The sequence below is a fragment of the Triturus cristatus genome, chromosome 5_2 (assembly GCF_964204655.1).
Source record: "Triturus cristatus chromosome 5_2, aTriCri1.1, whole genome shotgun sequence".
NCBI classification, from domain to species: Eukaryota; Metazoa; Chordata; class Amphibia; order Caudata; family Salamandridae; genus Triturus; species Triturus cristatus.
Window position 1 is genome coordinate 475,783,439 of NC_140588.1, and position 23,673 is coordinate 475,807,111.

At 44.6% G+C, this 23,673-nt stretch overlaps 1 protein-coding gene across 1 annotated transcript in view; it reads left to right on the plus strand.

Moving 5' to 3' along the window:
• Positions 1-23,673, plus strand: part of SFRP4 (secreted frizzled related protein 4) — a 189,720-nt gene that overhangs the window by 93,070 nt on the left and 72,977 nt on the right. The window contains exon 4 of the mRNA XM_085607458.1: positions 15,460-15,658. Within this exon, the coding sequence (XP_085463584.1) occupies positions 15,460-15,658 (199 nt within the window). The remainder of the gene's footprint in view (positions 1-15,459; positions 15,659-23,673) is intronic.

A 23,673-nucleotide genomic window follows, 5' to 3' on the forward strand; every position in this document is an offset into this window, starting at 1 on the left:
TCTATGCCTTCTACGCCTTCGTCTAGAGACAATCCCTCCGCACATTCCCCAACAATTACGGCGGGTGTTTCGACTCCGGGAGGGATGGCTACTGGGACCCCATCTATTGATAAGTCTCTAATTCCCCCCGCTAAATTTGTCTCTAATGTCTCTAATGGGGACCATCTCAGTCCTTTGCTTGATTTAGATACTGAGACCGTGGGGGAGATTAAGATGACAGTCAAGGACATGTTAAATTTAATCCTCGACGAGGTTAGAGAGCTGAAGAGGTTTCAGAGATCTGAGCTTGCTTTAATCCATCAACGTCTGGATAAAATGGAGGATCTCTTTTCCGCATTTCCCGCTCGATTGCAAGAAGCCGAAACCCGCATTTCTAGTTTGGAGGATCAAATGATCAAGGTCAAACAGGACACAAATCAGCTCTCCCTCACTTCACGTGCTCTTGAATCTAAATTGGACGATTTAGAGAACTATAATCGTCGATCTAACCTACGCATAGTGGGGGTTCCGGAGGGTCTTGAAGGGCCCAGCACGCTGCAGTGGGTCACCTCTTTTTTGAAATCTAAAGTCATCCCTAATCATGAGGGCGACCTGACTATTACACGAGCACATCGCGTTCCCGCTCAGCCTTTCCCAAATTCTTCTCTTCCTCGAACAATTCTATTGAATTTCTCGGACACACGGATTAAGGAGACTATTCTTTCAACGGCAACTCAGAAAAGACAATTTTCTGTCAATGAAACCGTGAAGTGTCGCATTTTTTCAGACATGTCTGCGTCTGCTGCTCGCAGAAGAAAAGAGTTTGTCCAGATGCTACAGTTATTCAAAGCTAAAGGAGCTCAAGCCACGATAGCGCAGCAATCCAAACTCAAAGTTTTAGTGAAAGGCAAATTCTTTATGTTGTCTGATATCGCAGCAGCTCAGGAATTACTCCGGGACATCTCCAGCTCTTCATGAGGCTAAATTTGGGGAAAATTTGGGAAATCTATGGACTTTAAGGACTCTGCTTCTGTGGGGTCTTTTTTTTTTTTTTTTTTTTTTTCCCTAAATATAGACTGATAGTTGTGACGGCTGTGCTCAGATGGAGAAACTGTCTTGTTTTCTTCCTGTTGGCTTTTGAGTAGTTGTGACGGTTGTGCTTAGATGGTGAAACCCTGTCTTGTTTTCTTCCTGTTGGTTTTTTTTTTTTTTTTTTCTGAGTAGGGTGAGGGAGGATCAGTTGCACAGGATGGAGTGCGGAATCCAGGGGGTCCAGGGGGTGCAAGATGTCACCCGATTGGCAGGGGGTGGGAACCATTGGTCTGCGTGGGCTGGGGAATCCTGGCCAGTGGTGGGGGTGGGGGGGCCATTGGAGGGTGGGGTTTGGGGGGGTGGTGGGGGTGTTGTTGGGGGTGCTCGGGAAATGGGTAAAGTAAAAATAATGAAGTCTTTAGTGCTATGTTTATTATTAACTATTCTATGCCTGATAGGTGATTCTTTGTTTACAAAAGATAAAATGAGAGATTCCTCCAGAAAATATGTAATCTATCTAAATACTGAGTAGCGACTGTTTGAAAATTATTTCTTTCAATGTGAACGGCTTAAATAACAAAAAGAAACTACGGGCCATAGAGCTATGGATTAAGTCGGAAAATCCTTCGGTAATATTGCTGCAGGAGACTCATATCCCAAATGTAAAATTGGATCAATTCTCTATGTTTAAAAAATGGGCCTCATATCGTGGTTTCTCCTCATTTTCAGAGGCTCAGCGAGGGGTTGCCATATTTCTGAATAAGAATATTTATCCTGAGATCATACAAACAAATGAGGATGGCTCAGGACGTTGGTGCTGGGCCTCCTGTAGAATAAAAAACAGATTGAGACCTATTACATTCGTCAGTTTATACGCTCCGGTAGACGATTGCTCCTCAGTTTATGAGGATCTATTTCAATCTTTACTGATGGTGGTAGGAGATATCATTATTGGAGGAGATTTTAATCTAATTATGAACTTAAGGCTGGATAAGACCACGCAATCTAGGAAACAAGTCAAACCTAAATCATTGAAAGTTATTCTTAATTATAAAAAAACTTTAGACCTTTGTGATCCATGGCGCACTGAATACCCGTTAAAAAAAGAATACACATGTTGGTCAGGCAGGTTTAAGTCTTTTTCGCGGATTGACTTTTTTCTAGCCTCTAGACAGCTTAATATGTTGAATCAAAGGCCTATCCATAATGGGTTCTCAGATCATGCAATGTTGGTTATTAACTTTGCTTTGGATCCAAACTTAAAGACTCCTAAGCGTTGGGTATTCAACAAAACATACTTGAATGATGAAATGTGGGTAACGTCTTTGAAAACAGAGATCAATGATTTTGTATCTCGTAATGCCAATTCGGCCCCGATTAATATTATCTGGGATGCTATGAAAGCCTTTATTCGCGGTATAATTATAAGTAAAGATGCAGCAGTATTTAAAGCAATTAAAAGTAAAAAAGAGGCGCTGGAACAAAGAATACAAGCTTTAAACAAATTAAGACAGGCGAACTCATCCAATACGATCTCACATCAATTAGATGAAGCCAAAAGGGCATTAAGTGCACATTATTATGCTCAAAGCGAGGAGATTTTTCGCAGACATTCTCAAAAAATATACGAAGACAGTAATTTTACTGGGAAGTTTCTAGCTTGGCAGGTGAGAGAACAAGTAGCGGCTAATTTGATTAGAGGATTAAGATGCCCAGCGACTCAAATAGATACATTAGACTCGATTGGGGTAGGGAAGATAATGCTCGCTCACTATAATAGAATCTATAGTCAGCAACATAATATTGATCAAATAAAACTATCGGATTTTTTAGAAAATTGTGCATTGCCCTGCCTTTCTCAAACCGATCAGGAAGCATTGTTATGTCCTTTCTCATTGGAAGAGGTAGAATTGGTGGTTAAAAACCTACCAAATGGGAAGGCTTCTGGCCCAGACGGATTGCCAGCGGAATTTTTTAAAATGTTTTTTTGCACTTTTTCAAATATTTTTTTGCTATTATTAAATTCGATGTTGGAAGGAGGCCCGATCCCGGACTCTTTTAGAGAAGGAACGGTGGTGAGTTTTCTGAAGAAGGGGAAGGATGCTAAAGATCCAAACTCGTACCGACCAATTACCTTACTAAACACAGATTATAAAATCGTTACTAAATTAATATCAATGCGCATGAATCAAATCTCAACAGAATTGATCCACCCGGATCAGAACGGTTTTATTCCAGGAAGGCAACTGTTTACAAACACACATTATTTAGTTGATGCCTTAGATTATTTTGAGACACGAGGGATCCCAGCATTGATTTTGTTATTAGATGCAGAAAAAGCTTTTGATTTGGAGGTTTGGGAGACACTTTTTATTATTTTAAGGCACTTTGGTATTCCGCATAAAATTGTAAATTTAATTCGAAATCTGTATACTATGGCCAAAGCAAATATTATTATAAATATGGTAATGGTCGGCACTGTTTTCGTTAAGAGAGGTACGAGACAGGGATGCCCCTTATCCCCAGTCTTGTTTGCGTTCTTTATTGAGCCCCTTGCGGCTGCAATAAGGAACTGTGTTAATATCTCTCCCCCAATTCCTTCAATAAGTAAGATCAAACTTTATGCGGATGATATTATGTTATTAATTAAACCTGAGCTTCATTCGCAAGTTAAGATGCTTCAGATCTTCGAAGAGTTCGAAGCCTTAGGGGGTTACCGGATCAACAAAAAGAAAACAGAGATTATGATTTGTGGGAATAGAGATCCAGAAATACATCCCGATCTAAAGTGTTGCATTAATTAATACTAAACCCAAAAGATATCTCGGGGTCTATTTCTCACAGTCAGTTAAGGATTTATATATGCTTAACTTTTATCCCCTTCTTTTAAAGATCCGCTTAATGTTTACACGTTGGAATTCCTTGCCACTATCAATCCTGGGTCGGGTTGCCCTGATAAAAATGTCTATTCTTCCGTTATTTAATTTTTTGTTTTCTACTATTCCTTGTTTTTTATCAGGAACGTATTTTTCCAAGATTGAATCTATGTTCTCTGCATTCGTATGGGCAAAGAAGCCTCCTCGTATAGCAATTAATACTCTCTATGCGGATTTAGATCAAGGAGGACTTTCTCTGCCAAATATTAGAGATTATTATAATGCTTATTTTATACAGTATCTGTCGAGATTTAGGAATCAAACTCAAGGTCAAAACTTGTTTATTAATTGTTTCTTCGACTTAATTTGTTTTGAAAATGAGCTACCCCCTCCCCCGCAGATTTTTAAATCTCCCAAATTAGTTCGCTATAAAATTCTCTTATGGTTTCTTAAAACACGTACTGTTATGTTTAATAGATATTCACTCCCACTATTTAATGCAACAACTCCACTGTCCAGTATTTTTCCACTGATGGGTATTAAAGGTGGATCTGATATAGCGGACAATCGGGCCAGAGTAGGATTTAGTAAAGTAACTGATTTTTTTAAAAATGGAGGCTGGATAACTCCTAGAGAGATGGCAAGTCTTGTTCAGACAAATTTTTTGTTGGTTTTGTCATATAATACTATTTTTAAATTTTTGGGCCAACTTGATATTGAACAGCTTAATCAACCAACGCAATTGGTTAAAGATCTCCTTATAAATGAGTGTATAAAGAGACCAGGGGAATGGAAACGTTGCTTAGCATATAGTAGGGAAACGGATTTAAGTCAAAAAGTAATTAAAAAATGGAAGGAACAAGAAAACCATGTACTATCTATGAATACTTGGAAGACTATTAACCATTTTAATTTTAATATACTTCGGGGAGCTAATTGGCGAAGAATGTTATTTTTGGGGAAATGGTTATTATATCGTACTCCTGCTGCTATTTCCAAAATGTATTCAAACTATCCTTCAAACTGTTTCAGATGTACACAACACATATCCGCCAACTGGTCTCATGTAATGGCTCATTGTACCAATATAAGGGAATTTTGGGACGATATTTTTGTGTTCTGCCAGATTTATTTTAAAATTACGCTCCCTTTTAATGAAAAACTGATACTATATGGTTTTGATTCAGATCTTAAAATATCCGCCCAATTGACTAAACTACTGTATATAGCAACGGCAGTTGCAAGATCTTTACTACTGCAAAACTGGCGGTCAAAACAGATTCCAAGTAAATTAGAGTGGATACAGAAAATGAGGAGAGTAAGAAAGAGTGAACAAATTTATGCTCTGCGGGTGGGAGGAGGGAGAAAATTTGATAAAATTTGGGGTTCTTTTTTTGATTCGGACTGATGGTTATTTAGTGGATGATGCTTAACTTTATTATTTGAGAATCCTTTATGCTGAAGCTGTCTTTTATGGTGTTTGATACTGTATATGTTTGACCAGCAGTCTTTATTGTCACTAAAGTACTTCAATAAAAATAAAAATTTAATAAAAAAAAAAAAAAGAGAGAAGTTATCTTGACTCAAACACCTTAGTATGTACTTTTAATAGATGGGGGCCAGTATGTCTCTGTATTATTTATTAAAATTCTGTATTTTGACCATCAGACGCCGGGGACTTCCCTCCAGGGAAACTTTCTATAGCTTTGATAATTTCAGGTCCAGTAATTGGAGTGAACAGTGGCTCACCCCTCACTCAGGCAAGTGCTACACCATTAAGATAATCAGAAAAAGCTTCTGGTGTAAGTGCAGCCATTGAGGCTTATAGTAATGTATAGTATGTAACACATTTATTAGGAATTTCCTCCCTTATGGATAACCTTTCGCCCTCTTGGGTATTAGGAACTGCAGCCATCAGGGGTGTTGGGATGTTCTTCTAGGCGGCTGAGCAAGAGTCTTCCCAGGTCACTCCCCTTCCCCCATATAGCTTTGTCTGGGCGTATTTGCAAAGATATATTACTTCATGCACTCTATCTTCTAGCAATAATTTAATGATCTTTCTTATTATGTTATGGTGAGACATGCCTATAAGTTGTTTTTCTAAAGTAGTAATTTCAGACTCATATCTTATATCCCTCAACACATCAGCATGAGTAGCTATTGTCACCCCCTCACATGGACTTTAAAAGCCTCCCACACACAGTATATAGTGATCTACACAGTCTAGATTATTGTCAAAGAATGCAGTGATCAGTTTTCTCATTCCCATCTCTAAACCCCCTGTCATGTATTATCATTGTGAGTCGCCAATCAACAATATATGGCAGTGTCACTGCCACAGTGGGATCCAATTTTATAGGTGAGTGGTCAAAAAATGTGCATGGTGCGTATGTCATGGGCTTTTTAAACAGCAGTGCTCTAAACAGTTCCTAATATGTGGAGCACACTTCTCTTCTCCTTTACCCTTGGTCGTTTCAGCTGTTTTTGTAATGCAGGAAATTATGTCATATGAAGACTGTGCACATACTCAAGGTCAGAAATGCGTTGCTCAGGTTCGTCCTATCCTATTTGCTTGCCTGTCCAGGATTTCTTTCAGTTGGTCGAGCCTCAGCATCATGGTGTCAATATTTGATCTGTTGTTTTGAGTTTATTCTTAAGGACCATCAGTATGCCTTTCATGTCCACCTTGGAAGTGCTGGTTCTGTTTGCGTATGGTCAGGATTAGTTATTTCCAAATTCTTGCCACCCCTCATGGATTACTGCCTTCAAAAATGAGTTTTGTCTGTTTGGCATCGCTTTTACTCATTTTGTATGCTCATCAAGAGGCGCCACTTCTTTGTGATATATTATCACCTCAGTGGTAGAGGGCCTAGGTTACCTGCCACTAACAGGCCTCATCGCATTTGCAATCTCATTGGTTGTGCATAACGTTCATCATGTTTTAGGAAGTTGTCCTCCACCGTATCTGTCCAACATATTGACATACCTGAGGGAGCTATTCTTGCCCACTGCTAAGTGAGGCAGCAGCTCATATAAGGATGGTCTTGATTAGAGGAAGTTCAAAAATTACCTTAAATAGCATTAACATGCCCATCATCCTGAGGTTGAATTCAGTTTAGCATTTACAGGTAGCAGATAAAGTGTCAGTATCCCATGTTGCCTGCATCATGTGGTCAGCCTGGTGTGCTTCTTTGGTATTTTCATAGTTACTGCTCTACATTGGAGTCTGAAATACAGTGGGGCCCAATTGCCAGACAGGATTGCTGAGAAGGCCTCACATGCCTACCATTTTCGGACCACACGCAGTCTTAGAAAAGAGCGACTGCCTCTATTTAGGTCCTCTACTCCCCAGCCACCACAGTGGAAGCCACGAATACCTAACAGCTTCTGTTCTCGGGTCGCTGTGGTAGTACCGCTGATCTCACAGGCTGCTGACCTCAATTCCGCTCCTCTGCCCATGCCGCTCAGGATTTTGGTTACCAGCCAAGAAGCGCAACATCAGCAGTGCGTTCTTTGGACATCCAGGCTCACAGGACCCTTCATTCGGGCATTCTCTAAAAATGGAACAGGAGCTGAAGGCTTAGGTTGGTTATCTTGGTTGGGGATCTGATGCACCCCCACCCATCTGATGTTTAACCGAAAACATTTTTATCTGTGTGTCTCTGATCCCTAGCCAAGCAAGAAGCCTGCCACGTGTCCCATGTCCCATGTTGTCCCTATCTGTTCCCTATCATTTACTTTACCTAGTTCATTTAAATTAAGATCCACCCCTCTTACATTTCTCCCAATATCTATACCTCCAGTTCCTTTTTATTTCCACATAGGTTTTGTCAGTTAGTTAGTTTCTGATAGAAACGTTAGTATTCTTGTTAATGATACATATTCTGCAGTCTCCTCTGTCGCTGCATCCACACTCTTGGTATGTTCCAAACCCACAGCCCTTCTGAGAGAACATGTCCACTTTTAGTTTCTTTCGGACAGGTTTAGTGCATCTGACTACCCTCATGCCTGTTTGCAGTATTTCTATGTGTGATCTCCAAATAGTAATTAAGAAATAGGTAAAGGGAAAGCATGGCTAATGGAACAGCCATACCTTGATTAATGTAGTTGTGGCATCAAGGGATAGAGATGATACCCTTTTGTCCCAGGGCATAGATGAATAAGAGGCCTTTGACAGAGGACAACGTGTTTTTTACGTAGCATGTCGAATAGGTTTGTTTTTCCTAAGTTGTTTTGTAAGCTTATTAGGACTGTACTTCAGATGTTGTTATGTGGGAATTACAAATGGATGCACATCGAATTCCTGGCTTTTGAGAAGAGCGGTACATCAGAGATTTTTGATTTGACCCCTAGCCATTAGTTTCTGCTGTCCACTGAAACTTGAATATTAAGGGGGTGGAAGTTTAGGGGTATACTTTTAAGGATTGTTTTATATATATGTGATTTGTTCAGTGCTTAATTTGTAAAATATTAAGTGCCGGGGCTCTGACCAGGAGGCCACTGCAGCTTGCACCAGCCATCGCCCCTGTCATCGCTGCCAAATCAACTACTAACCATCTCTCTAGCATGTAAATGCGACAGTTCAGATAATTTCAGGTCCCCAAAGCTAAAGGAATGGCTGGGGAGGCAGGTATTACCACCGGAAACCAATTAAGTGCTGGTGCTCAGCACCGGAAAGCACCAGCTCAAATTAAGCACTGGATTTGTTTTGTTAGACCTTCGAGCATATATAGAAGTATTTTTAGCCCTGACTGAGGAGGTTGACAATTTTTTTGAAGTACAGAATTAATATGAAGAAAACTGAAGAATTTCCAGTTTGAAGATTTGTTTTTAGGCTAGTGGTAATGTAACCACATCTCTGTTTTTTTTCTTACCCATGCTCTGTTTTGCTTTGTTCTCTTCCTATGCTCTAATGTTTTATGAGGCTTATTCCCCCTCCAGCTTCCACAGTTAGCCGATGGAAAGCTAACTTCTTTCAGATCTATGTAGCTTCTTATTTTGCTAATCTTTATTATAATGATTACTAGGCCTGACATCCTTGGCATTGTAGTACCTCGACTTTTCGCCTCCACTCCCCTATTTTTGCTAAACTTGTTTTTGTTGGTTTTAGGCTCTGTGCACTTTACCCCACTAAGCAGTAATAAAATATTTGTACTCTCTGCCTTAAACATGGAAAAATTGGCATACACCTAATTGGTACATTTAATTTACAGAGTCCCTAGTATATGGTACTACCTGTACACATGGCCTGTAAATTAAATGCTACAAGTAAGCTGCAGCACTCATTCTGCCACCCACTAACGTAGCACTGTAAAACGTATCTCAGGCCTGCCACTGCAGCCTGTATTGCAGTTTGTAAACAGCCATTTCAACCTGGCAAAATAAACCTTTTTGCCTGAACGAAACCTTCTTTTTCAATGCTTATAACTCACCAGAGTCAAAGCTCATAGGGCAGGGTGCACGGTAAATAGGACATGTGTACTTACGTTTTACATGTCCTGACGGGGAAAAACTCCTAAAGTTGTTTTACACTGTAGCAAGGCTATTTTTCCCATAGACTAACACTGGGCTACCTTATTACACTTAATAAGCAATAACATTACTTTGGGAACAGATAGAGAAATAATTCTTCCACTCATTTGAATGGTAATTTTAAATCGTCTTTAATGGTAAAGTTGGATTTTAAGTTACTATTCTGAACATGGCTCTTCTAGAAAGTTGTTTTTATTCCTGGCTATAACTAAATGTGTCTTTCTGCCAGTGTCCAGGGTATCATGACTGTGAATGACTCTCCTGTGGTGTGGTGTGTACTCCTTCCGTGCATGGGGGGCAAAAGAGGCCTGCGTGTAGAGTGAGTGGGTCTTTCTGATAGGATGGCTTGGGAATTTTCCCAGCCCTGATTACTCTTCAAAGCACACTGCCTGCAGCACACACAAAGGAACCTGTCATCATGCCTGCCCATGCCTTTGTCACCCAAGTCATCTTGGAGCCAAACCCTTTGAAGAGGGGAGTACTGGCTAGAACTAGTTTGGGAGAAGTCCAGGGGTTACTCCCCACACAAGGTTTGGCACCGGGAATTAAACTGGCACCCTAAGAACCACTCATCAGAACACGCCTGGGCTTGTAGAATATTCAGAAGAAGGACAGCTGTGCTGTATGAAGGAAGAAGATTGGGCCTGCTTGCTTGAACCAGGATCCCCAGAACTTACTCCAATTGCTGACCTCCTGTTTGAGAAGCTGACCAGCACCAACTGAACCTGCCTAAGCCCTGCTGCTGAACTCTGCTGGAGTGAGTCCTGATCCCCAAGAAGCGCCCCCCAGGTCCTGCACCCATGGCTGACATCAGTCTGTATGCCTCCTGCTTCAAAACCAAGGTCCAGGTGAAAATCTGAAAGTTTGGGGCTCTTCTCATCCACGAGCAGCCTCCACCCATTACCAACAATCGCAGTGTTTCCCATCAACAGGAACGTCGGTCAGCGACCTGTTCATCATGCCATACAGCAAACGCCCGCGTCTCCTGCCAACGTGCAACTCCAGCGACGACCTGTACCTTGTGCCGACAGCGATCTTATTGCAGCTCCCGCTAACTTGTAGCTCCGGTTGATGCTCCTCTCGTGGACTTGGACTTTAAGCAGGTAAACTCTTTACTCAGCCGTTCAGATTAAAATGGTTTTAGGCCGTTCAGATTAAAACGGTCTAAACATCATATGGTGGTTTTAAACGAGTAGGGACACTAAAAATTAAAGGCAGGAGCAATGTGTTGCTGTAAATCAGTTTTAGCTTTATAGGAGCCTCCTTTGTATAACAGGGATCTTTAGGTTTCAATCTTTGGTTTGATTTTTCTTCCCTTGTTACACCCTTTTCTTTGTGATACACATTTGGGAGTTTGGTTACGTTGCCTTTTGTATCAAGAAAGCACCAATGATGACACAGTGAGCTAACTGGTGACTATCTACCAGTAGCTCCCCTGGTGTAGGTTACGTGAGGCGCTTTCTTGTTCACTTCACTTTTTTGTACCCGCTTAGTTGTCAAAGTTCTGTGGGTTCCCAGCCTGCACTGATTGGTTTTAATATACTAAATATGACATATATGGGGGGGTATATGACTAGACAGCAAACCCTGTCCCACCAAGATAAGAAATGGTGCGACTTTCCCTTACAGGTTAAAACTTTCTATATGTAATCTGTAACCAGGACTATGTTTATTGACAAACTCTTCACTGGGACAAACCTGGTCCCTCTATCTGACCTGTCCTCATTTGAGCCGGTACAGCCTGTTCAGATACCAGCGAGTGCCGCTTTGTGCTTTTTGATGCTTTTTTCACCTGGAAATTCATAACTTCGGTTCTACTTATTGGATTTTTGTCGCTTTGGTGTTATTTTATTTATTTCATTTTCTCTGTTTGCTAAATTAATTTGGGAATTTTCTTGTGTTGTGTTTTTACATTATTACTTTACACAGTGCCTCTAAGTTACGTCTCACTGCTTATGTGCCAGCCTACCAGAGGGTTAAACACAGGCTTATTTAGAGACTTTTTTCGTGGTTCACCCTGGAAAGAAGTGTGCTTAGTTTTTGAGTGGAAATCTCAACTCCCCCTGCACCTATCAACTTATAACCGAATTTCTTACACTGGTGTTTCAGTTCAGGAGACTACAACTTTAATCTTTCATCTCAGTAGTGCTTTGGCTAATCGAGGTTATAGCTATGGCTATCTCGTGTTCCTCATTCAAAGTTAGAACTGTCTTAACTGTTTCTATATTCCTTTACAGTAGACTGGATTACAGAACCTCTATTTTAATTTGAAATCCTGTAGCAGGACTTTTTACCCCCGGTACCCATCTGAGATCAACCTTGTTCTATGTCTGATCTGGTACTTCAATTATGGCTTCTTCATTTATGGGACCTCACCCATAAATATCTGTGAAATAAATATAACCAATTCTTAGGCATACATTCTGTGTGCAGGGTGAAGCACTCAATCTCAGAATTTGCGGTACAAGGCAACTTGTTTGGGTGGGATGGGTCCAAAGGCTTGGTCCTGTGCTCGTGCTCTGTGCAGCTGCTATGGATGGGACAGAGGTTGAACAGAAGGCTGGGGACTGCTTAAGGTCGTAGGCCAATCACAGCTCATTTGTTGGGCACGGGTGCTGAGCTTAGGTCCTTCCAGAAGACTTGGCATAGAGGCATCCATGCACAGCCTCCTATCATGTGCAGGTGGTATGGGTAGCCAACACCAAAACCTGTTGTGCAATGATTTTGGTCCCGGACTGGCATAAGGGCCAAGCCTTGCAACTAGTGGGTGCTGCACATGGCTGAAGGCCTTTCACAGAGCTGCTTTTAGTGGGGCATAAGATGTGAGTAGATCCTGGCCATAATTCAAGCTTTCCTCTGAGAAGTTGCTGTGCAAAGCAGATGAAGGAGGAACGTGGGCCTTATTCAACGCCTGGTTGTAGGCCACTGCTCATAACCAAAGGCTGTGTGCAGCTAGTTTGGGTAAAATGGGCATGATACAGGACCTGGCTAAAGGCCAGGCACTACATTCAGAGGCCCCTAAACAGGGCCATGTGCAACTGTTTTTAGGTCTCGCCTGACCCAGCGCATGCGCTGGTCTGGCGAGACTTTTTGAGAGGGCTCCAAAAAGTGCTACCAGGCCAGCCTAGAGCTACAGTGCATGTGTGCGGGTGCGCGCGCCGCGCTTGACCGCAATTACTTTCACTTTCGCGGCTGCACGGCTGCTTTGATGTTTGATCGCATAGCCAATAGGTTTCTCTTTTGGGACCTTATAAGTATTTAGTTATGCAAATGTTGCATGGGTAAACACTTATAAGGGCCCAAAGGCGATAGCCAATGCTTGTTATTTTTGATCTTCAGTCAGTGAGGTGCCCCGGCCCTGAACTGTCGGGTGCGTATTTTTGTGCCAAGCCATCATTTTCCTTTGACTAGAAGAGTGTTTAGGGAGTTCCGTCAAGTATGAAAAAGAATCTGTCGTTTAGGAACAGTGCATCTTTAGAAGAGACACTCGGCGGGGCTAGGAAGCTTTCAAATTTGAACTTCACTGTATACGCTTTAAAGTCGGGCATTATATCTGCCTCCCACTTCGCACTGTACGTTAAAACATGTCATCTTATTTAAATATGAAATGTTGAGTAATATTGTTACATTTCCCATCCCCAGGACAGCATTCGGGTCCCTATCGACGCTCTCTGTTGACTTCTTCTGGCTGAGTACACAAAATGTGTAGTTAGAGTGTAGTGCCACTGTGAGTGCAAGAAGATAATGTAATATTTGACATACATTTCAAAGGTAATTCACATTTAATTTCAGATTACTAAAGTTATTCTAGGCAGAATGGGTCCTCCCTGCGACAGACAGACGAGGGATGGCCTGCTGTTTCATTTTACAACCCTTATTTAGGTCTCGCTGAGCCCAGTGCATGCGCTTGCTCGAAGAGACATTTTGTATGTGCGCTTTTTCAAGTGCTGCTTGCTGGCCTAGCGCTTGTGTGCACGTCAGCGTGCACGCGCGCAGCCGCCATGCGCTAGACCGGCCAGCAGCACTCAGGAACGCCTTTAGCGCGTCATCGCGATCACTTTTGCTTTCACAGCGATCGTGATCGCGATGACTTTCGTGGCCAATGCTTGCATCCTTGTTTTTTGGGAAAGCATTGGCTGCGCGCGCACACAACTCCCTTTTCTCCTGCCGCGCGCGCGGCCAATGCTTGTTTTTTATCTATCTTCAAATGCAAAATTTCCTCGAGGGGCATTTGAAAGGCTGCAGGGAGCAGGTGGCTGGAACTGGCCTGTAAGTTTCGGATTCGTGTTGACTTAGTCCAAGTTGAACTCTGTCCTGATGGGATGTCCACAAATACAGGCTTTCCTGTACCACACTCTGCATCCCAGACTCTAATTGAAATAGTTTTTGTTGGGAATGTACAGTTTCTCCTCAGTCCCTGCGAATTTAGGGAACGTTATGTATTAGTCTGACACCTCTAAATAATCCTGCAACGTGTTCCGGTGGGCATTGTAACGCCAAACTTGCACTTCAGCACACACATCAAGTTGCAGGCGAAAATGCCAACGCCGCCCTAGTGTGAAACACTGTTTTTAACAGACTAATTATTTCTGACCTATGCCATATATCCCACCGTTTAGATGCTTGATCTACTTTACATTTACCACTTTTCTGCTGTGGTTCCTGTTAAACTCCTTAAAGTGGTGCTGGAAAACATTTACAGGCATGCATTGTGAATGCGATGACATCAGACATGGCAACATAATGACGAGACGATTACGCCCAGCCAGCGCTTCTTCGGCAGCTGCTCGTCGTGTTTCATGCAGACCGGTGGCCTTGTGTGTTTGAATGAGTTTTCAGCTGGCACCTTAAAATTGCACCTACACGCATCTTTGCAGGACAACTTGACAAGGACGCAGAAATTGCTTTGAGCGCTACAAGCTCGTGTATTATCGTGCTTGGACTATGAGGAATAAGACCAGGGACATCACGAGCATGCAGTGGCACACAGGTTCAGATCTAGCTTCTTTTATGGTCTCAAATAACAGTTAAGAATTGGTGGCGTACCGTTAAACAGCGATTCCTTAGCAGTGGTGTTTTTGTTTAAACGAGTAGGTTTAATACCTACGCAACCTGTCAAAATAGATTTGTTTAGCGAAAAATAGTTTATTACTCCGTGTCTTGTGCTGTCACTTGGTTGTTAACAGTATTTTTTGTTGGAGAACCATCCCATGTCTTGATTTCAAGCCATACAGAAATACCCGTGGCAAACATAACATGCATTGGCATAGCCAATAGGTCTCGCTTTTGGGACCTTATAAGTGTTTAGCCATGCAACAGTTGATGATGTTCCACCAAGGATATTGTGCTGCATAACTAAATACTTATAAGGTCCCAAGTGCGAGACCTATTGGCTATGCCAATGCTTGTTTTAGTATGGGAATTTGTGGACTGCATACCCACTATGGTGATCTCTGCCCTATCCAACTCCTTTTACTTGCCCACTCTTAGCCAAGAGAGAGGGTTTTCTCAGAGCAGGGCCAGGGGGCGTAACTACAATTGGTGCAGCAGATGCCGTGCACCGGGCCCAGAGCTCTGAGGGGCCCACTGAACCCTGATGATTGCTGTATTTTTGATCCCCAACAGCAGTCAAAGGAGCATTTTCCTTGCTTACACCAGGGCCCCTGGCATCCAAGCGAAGCTACTGAGCAGGGCAAAGACAGGTTGCTCTCAGATACTGCAGCATTTGACAACCTAGCCTGACCACCTGATACTTTGAGGGGAGAGGAAAGCTATGCCAGTGGCTTCAGGAGTAATGAACTTTCAGTATCTTATTATGTCTCTTGTCTCGTGGTTTTCGGAAAACATTGTCAAGCACTTTACCTTCCTGAGGTGCTCCAGCTTGCAGCAGATAAATGACTAACTAGCATTTTAAGTTATTTCACTATGTCAGACATGTTGCATAAATTATGTCAAAGATCTCTTTCTGAATCACTGTTGATTGACAATAGGCACGCATTTTTGTAAATTGGTACCTGATTGTCTATGCTTTTCTCCGCAGTTATCCATGCAAAAGTGAAAAGTGTGAGCAGGAGCAACTGCAACGAAATAGTCACAGTGGTTGATGTGAAAGAGACTCTCAAGTCCTCAACAACAATCCCTCGTACCCAAGTTCCACTTTATACCAATTCCTCCTGCCAGTGTCCTCAACTCTTCCCGAATCAAGATGTCCTCATTATGTGTTATGAGTGGCGCTCCAGGTAAGTGGCAGTGATTGAAAACATATCTTAAAAGGAATAGCTTGGTCATTTAAGCTAAGTACGCTCTGTATGGCAGAGACAATGGAGGGGCTAAGCAGACTAGAATATCAAGAAAAATAGTTTCCTGTGAAGTGAAATAGAACATGCTATGTTTTGACAACGAGATTCAGTCAGCCAGCGAGCATGGTATTGTAGACTACATGGAGGTCATTTCTAATGTTGTTTGCCTCTGGTCAAGTGCGGTAATGTACACTGACAGAAACAAAAGGTGAGCAATGGTCGTGGTCTGCAGTATGCTTGCCTTAACAGAGTAGCAGTGTGCAGACATATTTTGAATTTCAGTATGTAAGATTGCCCAAAAGGCAGGAATGGTATGCTGCTGTGCTTTTGGGAGAAAATTTAATTAACAGTTATACGAAGGGAGAGTGGAAAAGTGTAATATACTTCGTACTTCCAAAAATTGTCATAAATAAATAAAACGATATAACCTCCCTGACGGAATGGAGAAGTCCGCTATATAGGATCAATTTATATAGATCCCTGCGTTTTGCTGTCACTTGAAATTTCTATTCAGTGGGAGGCATAACTCTCTGCCACTAAGGAGCCACGCTTCATCATCGCGTCCAATATACGCATTACAAGAAAAAAGGTACACGTTGCCAAGCGTGCTCCAGTTACAGTAGCTCCTATGGAGATGCATTTACTCGTGGATTAATTATTCCCGGCAGTTGAATACTATGAATCCTAGGAGGTGGGACCCTGATGTAAATGGAGCAAAATTACCTGAAGGTGAACTGAGGAATTTATTGTTGTTCCCTGCGGTAACGTTAAGAACATGAAAAAGTGTAAGGACATTAAGGGTTTCTATTGTCCCTAATGTCCAGAGGTCATTATGTTTCTGCCAATTACTCTGCTGTCCCTAATGTCAAGAGGTCAATATGTTTCTGCCAATTACTCATGCCCCATGCGGGTCAATGGTATTCATCAGGACTGGTGGGGGGTTAGGGAGTAAAACGTTCTTCTTACATTGACGCTTTATCTATAATGTGTATGCAAAGTGATGTGGAAAAAGTGTAATCAAGGTTATTACCCTAAACCAAGTAAAATCCTTGTATATGAATCCTAGATTTGCCAAAACGCTGTCCCTAGAAGAGGGAGTCTAGGTAACCTTCTGAGAATGGCTTTCTTTTGGTCGATTTCCCAAGGCTAATTTCTACCGGGCTGTCACTAAAATTGTTGTGATTTAGACAAATTGTTATACTTTTAACGAGATATGTAAATTCTGTGCAGCAGGTCTGTGCTCAGTTTCACTTGTATCCTACAGTTGTCGACATGGAGCCATCAGGGTGTATTGCAATAATTTCCAAAAGGTATATTTGCCCTGAGAAGTTAACTAATATACGCACACCCTGGTATCTGTACCTAGGCACATGTTTGATAGTTGGTATGTTTCTTAAAATCCAACTATTGCTCTACTAGGTGGAAATTGTTTTAATAGTGCGTTGTAGGACATTCTTTTTCCATTTGCAGTTTATTTTTTTACATAATAGCTAGACTAGATTAAATTAAATCAAATAGATGATGTGCAGAGAGTAGCATTTTATGAGCTGTATCCAGGTTGTTCTAAGTTCATATGAAATGCGTTTGTTTTTACGTTATGTGTTGAAAATGTCAGTGTTTTAACTGTTATGGCATAAATTGCTGAACAATTAACGTATTTGAATGTTTAAACCCTCTGAGTAATTGCACCAAGGGCAAGATATACGGCCATTCCATTTTGCGAATCGCAACTTGCTATTTTTTGCAACTTGCAATTTGCGACTCTCAAAATAGAATGTGCAACAGTGTCTGAGACACTGTTTGCGATTCCCAAATGGGTTACAAGGGACCTGCCTCATTAATAATCATGAGGCAGGTCGCAAATTGCGACGAATTAGGAACGGCCGGCACTAACGGGGATGGTAGCCTGCTGGGGTCAGCAGACCACCATGTCTGTGACTGCTTTTTCAATAAAGCAGTTTTTTTTAAAATGCAACCTGTTTTCCTTAAAGGAAAATGGGATGCGTTTCAAAAAGAAAAATTAAGCGTTGGAAACATAAAAATTAAACGTTTATTTAAAAAAAATATTTTTGCTGCCCAACACAAAGGGGAAGTGCGACTGGTTTACCACCTACTTGAAATAGGTGGTAACTGTGATTCTTTTGTGACCGCATTTGTAGTCGCAAAACAATTGTACATACCAGTGAGACTCGCTATTAGGAAGAGATGCCCTTGGCACGCCCCTCCATAATAGCGACTCGCAAACCCTAGTTTGCGAGTCGGTAATTTGTATTTGTATTTGTCATTTGTAAAGCGCTACTTTTGATCAGGAAGGTAATAGGTTACAGACTCGCAAAATAGGATTTGAATATACCACAACCCTTTCCGACGGTCGCAAACGGGTTGATTTTCCACTTGTGACCGCTAAAACGGGTCATACATCTCGCCCCTAGTATGGAGGCTCCGCATCTGCAGTGATCCACAGTTTATATTTGTATCAAGTAGGCAAGAAGAAGAATTGTACCTTGAGCTAGGAAAACTGTGGGACCAAAAACATGTGAAACACAGATGCAGTCGGCAGAGAGCAGTGTCAAAATGCAGTTATTTAATTTATTCGGGAAAAAGCATACACTACTCTGCTAAGCTCTCTGTCTTTCGATGGTTTTGTAAGTATATTGGAGACACCAATATTAGCATTGTTGTAGGCCTTCAGACAATCGCACACTGCAGGTTTATCTGTGACCTCAAGCAAATATGCATGAAGCCAAGAATCATAAATGATCCAGAGAAGCCCGAACTGGTGGAAAATAAATTTACTCTAAAACTGTTGAAAGGCTTCCTCATTGTCAGCTAAGCAGAGTTGTGGATTTTTCCGTTCAACAGAAAACAGCACCTGATGGGACTGTAAGGTGGTTTTGGCTTGGTGCCTGGCTAGGTAGTTGGCCTGATTGTGATCCCTTTTTTCTTTCTGTTTCCCGTGTTCGCCGCGTCACCCCCTCGCTGCCCGTTTCCCGCCGCCGCGTCCCAGTAGCTCCGCCCCCTTGCACCGCATTGGCCGCCCCGCTCCCACCTCCCAGCTGCTCCTCCCTCCCTCTTCCACTCATATGGAGGCCGTGCAGCGGCCGCGCCGCTGGCGTGCCGAAGGCGCGCCTAAGGCAAGCCCGTCTGCGCCCGTCCGCGCCTGGACCACGCCCAGCGCCAGACCCCCTAGCCCCCGCAGATGCCAGCCCACCCGCCAGACCTACAACGCCGCCACTCTCATCGCACTCAACACCGGCCGGATCCCCCGCTGCTGCCGAGCCGCCCCAAGACGCACCCACGGACCCTTCACCTGCCAATCCTGCAAGTTCTCCTGCATCCAGACCCGTACTGCACCTGCCAAGCAAAGCACCAGCAGCAACCACCTGAAGTGCATCCTGCTCAACACCCGCTCCGTCCACAGACACGCCGTGGAACTCTGGAACCTGCTCGACACCACATCTCCAGACGTCGCCTTCCTCACGGAAACATGGATGAACGCCTCCTCAGCGCCCGACATCGCCATCGCCATCCCGGACGGATACAAGATCACCCAGAGGGACCGCGCCAACCAGACAGGAGGAGGCATCGCCATCGTCCACAAGAACACCATCCGCATCACGACCAACTCCGACGACACCCTCACAGCCGCCGAACATCTTCACTTCCAGATTCACACCGACCCCAAGACCACACTCAGAGTCACCCTCATCTACAGACCCCCAGGACCCCGCACACAATTCAGCGAAGACATCGCAGACTTCATCAGCCCACACGCCCTCCCCTCCGCTGACTACATCCTCCTAGGGGACCTCAACTTCCACCTGGAGAACAACAGCGACAACAACACCACCACCCTGCTGGACAACCTCACCAACCTCGGACTCAAGCAACTGGTGAACACCCCCAACCACTACGCCGGAAACACGCTTGACCCAGTCTTCTCCTCCAGCGAGTACATATCCTTTAGCCACTCCACCGGACTCCACTGGACAGACCACAGCTGCGTCCACTTCAGCTTCAGAAGAACCACGACTCACCACCACCAGCAACAGGCTCCCCGCAGGAGCTGGAACAAGATCACCACCGACCAGCTCTCCACAGCACTGAGCCAGAACCCTCCCGCCAGCTCAACGGACCCCAACCATGCAGCCAACAACCTCACACAGTGGATCACCAACTGCGCTAACGACCTCGCACCTCTGAAAAACCATCCCAACAGGCCCAAAAGCAAGACAGCCCCCTGGTTCAACAACGACCTCAAGAACTCCAAGAAGACCTGCCGCACCCTCAAGAAAGCCTGGCGAAAAAACCTGACTACAGACAACATGAACGCCCTCAAGCACGCCTCCCGCAAACACCACCAGCTGATCCACACCACCAAGAGGACAGCATTCAAGGAACGACTAGACAACAACGCACACAACAGCAAGGAACTCTTCAGCATCGTCAAAGAGCTCTCCAACCCCAGCGCCGGAAACAACGACATCACTCCCTCACAAGACCTCTGCGACTCACTCGCCTCGTTCTTTCACCGCAAGATCGCCGACATACACAACAGCTTCGGCGCACAGACCACGCACCCAACCACCGAACCGACGCTCCCCACCACCACCCTCCGCGCCTGGACCCCGGTCAGCACCGAAGACACCATCCACACGATGAACACCATCCACTCCGGATCACCAACCGACCCATGCCCCCACCACGTCTTCAACAAGGCCGACTCCGTCATCGCACCCCAACTCCGGGACATCATCAACTGCTCCTTCAACACCGCCACCTTCCCGGAGAGCTGGAAGCATGCCGAACTCAGCGCCCTCCTGAAGAAACCATCAGCAGACCCCACCGACCTCAAGAACTACCGCCCCATCTCGCTCCTCCCGTTTCCTGCCAAAGTTATCGAGAAGACTGTCAACAGACAGCTTGCCGCCTTCCTCGAGATGAACGGATCCCTCGACCACTCGCAGTCCGGCTTCCGAGCCAACCACAGCACCGAGACCACCTTCATCGCAGCCACTGACGACATCCGAGCCCTGCTCGCCAACGGGGAAACAGCGGCCCTCATCCTCCTGGACCTCTCCGCAGCGTTCGACACGGTCTGCCACCGCACCCTAGTGCAGCGCCTCAGCGACATCGGAATCCAAGAGAAGGCACTGGAGTGGATCATCTCGTTCCTCGCCGGAAGAACCCAGAGAGTCCGCCTCCCCCCGTTCAGATCCGAGGCCACCGAAGTCATCTGCGGCGTACCACAAGGATCATCATTCAGCCCCACACTCTTCAACGTCTACATGAGCCCCCTCGCAGCCATCGCACGCCAACACAACCTCAACATCATCTCCTACGCCGACGATACCCAGCTGATCCTCTCCCTCACCAACGACCCAGCCACCGCCAGAACCAACCTACACGAAGGGATAAAAGACGTAGCCGAGTGGATGATGAACAGCCGCCTGAAACTGAACTCAGACAAGACGGAAGTCCTCATCCTTGGACCATCACCCTCTGCCTGGGACGACTCCTGGTGGCCCCCTGCCCTGGGCAGCGCACCTAAACCAACGGACCACGCACGCAACCTGGGCTTCATCCTGGACTCCTCCCTCTCGATGACCAGACAAGTCAATGCCGTCTCATCATCATACTTCAACATCCTACACATGCTCCGAAAGATCTTCCGATGGATCCCCACAGAAACCAGGAAGACGGTCACCCAGGCACTCGTCACCAGCCGTTTGGACTACAGTAACACCCTCTACACCGGAACCACAGCCAAACTACAGAAAAGACTCCAACGCATCCTAAACGCCTCCGCACGACTCATCCTGGACATCCCCCAACACAGCCACATCTCCGGACACCTGAAAGACCTGCACTGGCTCCCCTTCAGCAAGAGAATCACGTTCCGACTCCTCACCCACGCACACAAAGCCCTCCACGACCTGGGCCCCAGGTACCTCAACAACCGCCTGACCTTCTACACTCCCACCCGCCAGCTTCGATCGTCCAGCCACGCCCTCGCCGCCGTTCCACGCATTCGAAGAGCCACCATGGGAGGAAGATCCTTCTCCTACCTGGCAGCCAAGACATGGAACTCCCTCCCATCCACCTCCGTCTTACCCAAGACCACCTCTCCTTCAGGAAGCATCTCAAGGCCTGGCTGTTCGAGCAGTAGCGGACCCCCCTTTCCCTAGCGCCTTGAGACCCTCCGGGTGAGTAGCGCGCTTTACAAATTTCTTGATTGATTGATTAATTGAACAGATTGGGCAATTGCAGAAATGTCGCCTGGATGCGTCGGTTGAAGGATAATGCTTTATTACAGTGAGCATAAGTATACCATGTCCGACAGGCTTCTCAGGTTAGCAGCCACTCCTGACTGCCGCTCGGAGTCTAACTTATGCTTCCCAACACTCTGTATCCCAGCACTTCTCATTGCGGCTCCAGTTCATGTTGCTGCCCGGGCTGACCTTGGCGAAGGGATGAAAAGGGAACGCTCCTGCTGTTCATTGCACCTGTCAGCTTTCTGATCCTGCTGCCTGGCTACTGGTCTGGCTTGTAATTCAGAATGCAAGAAGCCAGGCCTATTGACTTTGATAAATTCTCCCGAATTAAGACAGTTGTACACCGACGCTCTAGCTCTCTACAAACGGGAGATCTGATCAGCCAAATATAAATAATATTGGCTATGGATCATTCAAGCCTCTAAAACAACTAGGGCACAGTTCCGATTTATAGATGTTCTTTCAGCCCCTGGGGCAAAATAGACTGAGTCCCCACTTTAACAACATCTTCGTGTGAGTCCCTATTAAATATTTTCATTGATAAAATCACCAAATTCAGGGACGTAATAAGGAAAGACACTGTGGTTCAACATGGTTCTAGTGGTGCATCCGACTCTGACATACCCCACAGTTCTCCTTTAGGGAATACTCAGCGGCTGAAGTTCTGCAGCTTATTGCCTGCTCAAAACCGGCTCTCTCAAACATAGCTCATATTTTGAAACAATTTACTCCACTCAGCACTTCATTGTTCAACCTTTTTTCGCTTAATCTCGGTAGGCTGTCAGGTGATTGGAAAACAGCCATGATTCACATTTCTCCTAAAAACGCCTCTGTTTTCCTCTTGGAATCCTAATGCTTTCCGTCCTATTTCTCTCTTACCATTCCCTGCAGAAGTGTCAGAAAAAGCTTTTGTTTAATGTCCGCAGCCCTCCTTTCACGCTGGGTTGGGCATTGCCGATTTTAAGCGTTATTATTGAGTGGCTAATTTGCTCCTTATTAGCCACTGTTTATTTTTTTGGTTTAAATTTCTTTTATTGATTTTGTACACGGAAAGAACAGACGAGCCATTGTGTTCCACAATCATCTGGTTGCAACCCGGCATAGCACTGTCGCATATATCAGGCGTGGACAAGTAACAAAAGAGAGAACAAACCCCCCTCCTCCCCTTCTCCTCCTCTAAAGAAGGTCGACTGAACAAAAGAAAGGGCAGTTTGTCGGGTCAGTGGTCGGTCCCCATAGTTTAGTGGAGATGGGAGCAGTAGAGGCAGGCTTCGATGGAGAATCCGCCAATCTCAGCAGTCAAAGGTATTTGGGACAGGTGAGTTCTGTAAATTCGGAGGTTAATAGTGCAAGGAAGGGCGCCCACAGGTCGTGGAAGGAAGCCCCTGGGTTAGTTAAGGAGAGAGAAATCTTCTCCATTCCTAGAATGGACCACAGTTTATGAAGCCATCCTAAGCGCGTAGAGACTGTCGTAGAACCCCAGTGTGTCAGGATATTCTGGACCGCCATCCCCAGTGTTAGAGCTATTTGTTTGCCTCTCCTAGATGTAAGTGGGAAAGAGATAGCATTGGGAAGTCCCAGGAGGGTGTACACCGGGAATCTTGGGACCTGAGTATCAAAGTGGGAATCAACCTCATCTAAGATTTGTTGCCAGTAAGTCCCCAGGGCGGGGCAGTCCCA